At 50.7% G+C, this 3,762-nt stretch overlaps 1 protein-coding gene across 1 annotated transcript; it reads left to right on the forward strand.

Annotated features, from left to right (window-relative positions):
- The first annotated feature begins 246 nt into the window (after positions 1-246).
- Positions 247-1,008, forward strand: LOC124556148. Its single transcript, XM_047130161.1, has one exon. The coding sequence runs from the start codon at positions 247-249 to the stop codon at positions 1,006-1,008; it is 762 nt and encodes a 253-aa protein (XP_046986117.1).
- Positions 1,009-3,762: the final 2,754 nt, after the last annotated feature.

Raw genomic sequence — 3,762 nt, forward strand, 5'->3', positions numbered from 1 at the left:
TGTTGTGGCCCCTGTTTTGCGCAGCTGGTTTAGACAAAAAATATCAAAAATCACAGCCCATACAGCAAGGAATAGTAACTTGAAACAAACGGGCCACCGCTTTTAAGCTCTTGATTGATGTTGGATGGTATTCCCCATAGCGTTCGAGTGAGGTTGTTCATTAACAGTATCTGAACTGGGCCGTCCAAAAGTTTTGTGTGTGGCAAGACGGGCAATCTTCTGTCAGGTTGTTTGCATTGTAGTTATATGGTGCGGCGCTTAGTGTTCTGTTCACCGAGTTCTGTGTCGGTAGTCCCGCTGATATCGGTCCAGCCCTTGCCCGTGACACCATCGGACACTGATCCTCTGCCCGTTGGCGTTAATACCGTCGACGCTGGCCCTGTCGCGGCCAGCCCTCTTTTCGGCGCAACTTCCGTCGGTGACGGCCCTGTCACGGGTGGATATTTTGTCATCACCAAGACTGTCGACAACGACGTCAGCCCTATGATAGGTCCGGACGTCTCAGACCCCATTAACGCCGCCTCCCTCGTCTTCGTCAAGCCTACCAGTCCGTTCGTCAGTCCATGCATCGCCGGTCCTGTCTCAGCCGGGCCACCTGTCATTGCTCAGCCTGTTGGTGATGATGTCCAACCTCTCGTCTGTCCGTGCGTCATTGGCCCTGTCGTGACCGATCCTCCTGACGTCGGGCGTCCTGTCTACGATGCAGCAAGCCTTCCAGTCAGTCATGTCGTTACCGGCCGTGTTATGATCTATCCTGCTTCAGCAGCCGTGTCGACGACGACGCCAGTCCTGTTGCCGCTGGCCATGTTACGGCCAGCCTTTACTGTTGTCATCAGTCCAGTCGATGCCGATTACAACTGTCTTCTAGTGTGCCCGTCGCGTGCCTTGCCCCAGCAGCCCTCTCGCCGCCGCTCCTCCACCACCGCCGTGCTTGCGGCTGGCCCCATCGTTCCACTGGCGTCGTCTCGGCCGCCCCAGCAGCTGCTCCTGTTGTTCCTGCTAGTCTAGCCGTCGGTCACACCGTTCCCGTTGGCGCCGCCGGTTTCGTCGAGTGTTCTTCCAAGCCTCGGGTTGCGCTTTCATGAAAATTTCCCCGCAAGCTCCACCTACGCCAGTCCGGCCTCACCGTCACATGTACAGACCAGTTACCTTTCCCATACAAGGTCACGGCGTGTCTGTTGTTTTCGTATCAATTTCTGGTCTTGTATAGTAGTTTGGTTCAATATGTTCATGTGCCTTGAGCTGAGTTTTTGGAAATTGTCGTGCAATGTTTATGTTATTTCTCTACACTTATGTACCAGGTGTCAATAGGTCTAACACGCTAAGCTCAGCAGTCTTCTTCACTGTATATTGTATTCGTTTTTAGATGTTCTTGCCATATCTGGCGTTCTTTTTCTACACAGTGTTTTTGCTCTATTCAGTGCTTGTAGAATGCAGGTTCTGTTGCAGTATTCAGCATCTTGCTGGTCTATTCTCAGGCACATGTTTACGCATTGGTTGACTGTACTATTATTTGTGCCAGTTGTTCGGAGAGTCAGCACTGGCGGCTGTGCTGTGCCTCTCCTCTTGGGTGCAGCGTTTCTGTGAGATGGTTGCACCATCTCCTCTTTAGGATGGACGGATGTGATGTAGACAGTGCTACCCTAGGCATAGTTCGGTCATCGTACTAACGAGTACGCTTCACGAGACATATACGGTCCCTCCCTCACTTCAAAAGTTGCTTGTAAATAGACACTCACGGTACTGCGCACAGTCAAGCTGCTAGCATCTGCCACAGTGTACACGCACCAACTTCGCCGACAGGCAACGTGCCTGTCGCGACAGAGAGAGCTGTAGGTAGAGCACTGCTTATCTACGCTACGATACGTGCCACCGAAGTGCCACGTAAGCATCCTTCCGCACGACGTTATATAGGCCGCCACTAACCCATGCTGGAGCAGTTACATTCCAAGTCTCAACGCTGGGCGCATTAGCAGTTCACTGTACGGATTAACTGCCCTCGCTGTGAGCACCTGTTGCTGACGCCACAAATGGCCGCCGTCTGCCGCTCCCAGGCGGCACACACCACCGCCCGTCGTCCCAGAGGCAGCTATCGTCACCCGAATCACCGCCTCCTATATCTACCGACGGCCGACATCACATAAGTACTGTTTTCTCAAGGATATACTCTTAGTGCTAGGCTGGATCCTAAAGTCGATCATCCTCGGCCCCTACTGCTCTGCCGCCTATCACGACTCGTGGGCTTCGTCATGTAGACGTATCTCAGGCAACGCGTAGGAGAGACTTTTCCTTATGTAATTTAGTTCAAATGGTTCAAATGGCTCTGAGCACTATGGGACTTAACATCGATGGTCATCAGTCCCCTAGAACTTAGAACTACTTAAACCTAACTAACCTAAGGACAGCACACAACACCCAGCCATCACGAGGCAGAGAAAATCCCTGACCCCGCCGGGAATCGAACCCGGGAACCCGGGCGTGGGAAGCGAGAACGCTACCGCACGACCACGAGATGCGGGCTGTAATTTAGTTGTGCGAACATTCAACCACGGAAATAAACACTGTTATAAGACAGTGTCCCTACTCACTTCTCAATATGTCACGTCATACACCAGAGAAATTTCGTAAATACTTGTTGTTCCAGTCTAATGTAGCACTTACATATAATTTTGATATCATCCGTGTTGACGGATATCATTTATACCATTCCTTTTTAGTAGATTATCCTACAACTTACATCATGTACACTTGTTACCTCCCTTTCTCAGTACAGCTTTGTACAAGGTGCATTATGTACGGCTGCCAGTTCAGCTTCATGTTTTTCTCCATTTCCCTGATACAGTGAAGAGCAAAAGAGACTGGTACACCTGCCTAATATCATTCACAGCACCCGCGAGTATGCAGACGTCCCGCTACACGACGTGGCATGGACTCGACTATTGTTTGAAGTATTGCTGGAGGGAATTGTCACCATGAATCTTGCAGCTCTGTCCATAGATCCGTAAGAGTACGATGGGTTGGAGATCTCTTCTGAATAGCACGTTGCAAGGCATCCAAGATATGCTCAATAATGTTCATGTCTGGGGAGTTTGGTGGCCATCGGAATTGTTTTAACTCAGAAGAGCGTTCCTGGAGCCACTCTGTAGCAACTTAGACGTGTGGGGTGTCGCATTGTCCTGCTGGAAATGCCCAGGTCCGTCGGAATGCACAATGGACATGAATGGATGCAGGTAATCAGACAGGATGCTTAGGTATGTGTCACCTGTCAGAGTCGTATCTAGACGTATCTGGGGTCCCGTATCACTCCTAGAGCACACGCCCCACACCAGCTTGAAGCTTGAACAGTCCCCTGCTGACATGCAGGGTCCATGCATTCTGAGATCGTCTCCATAACCATATACGTCCATCCGCTCGATATAATTTGAAACGAGACTCGATCGACTAGGCAACAGTCCAATGTGGATGTTGACGGACCCAGGCAAGGCGTACAGCTTTGGATTGTGCAGTCAACAAGGGTACACGCGTGGGCCTTCACCTCCGAAAGCCCATATCGATGATGTTTCGATGAATGGTTCGCACGCTGATACTTGTTGATGGTCCAGCATTGAAATCTGCAGCAATTTGCGGAAGGGTTGCACTTCCGTCATGTTGAATGATTCTCTTCAGTCGTATTTGGTCCTGTTCTTGCAGGATCTTTTTCCGGCCGCAGTGATGTCGGAGATTTGATGTTTTTGCGGATTCCTGATTTTCGCGGTACGCTGA

Source organism: Schistocerca americana, chromosome X, assembly GCF_021461395.2.
Source record: "Schistocerca americana isolate TAMUIC-IGC-003095 chromosome X, iqSchAmer2.1, whole genome shotgun sequence".
Classification (NCBI taxonomy): Eukaryota; Metazoa; Arthropoda; class Insecta; order Orthoptera; family Acrididae; genus Schistocerca; species Schistocerca americana.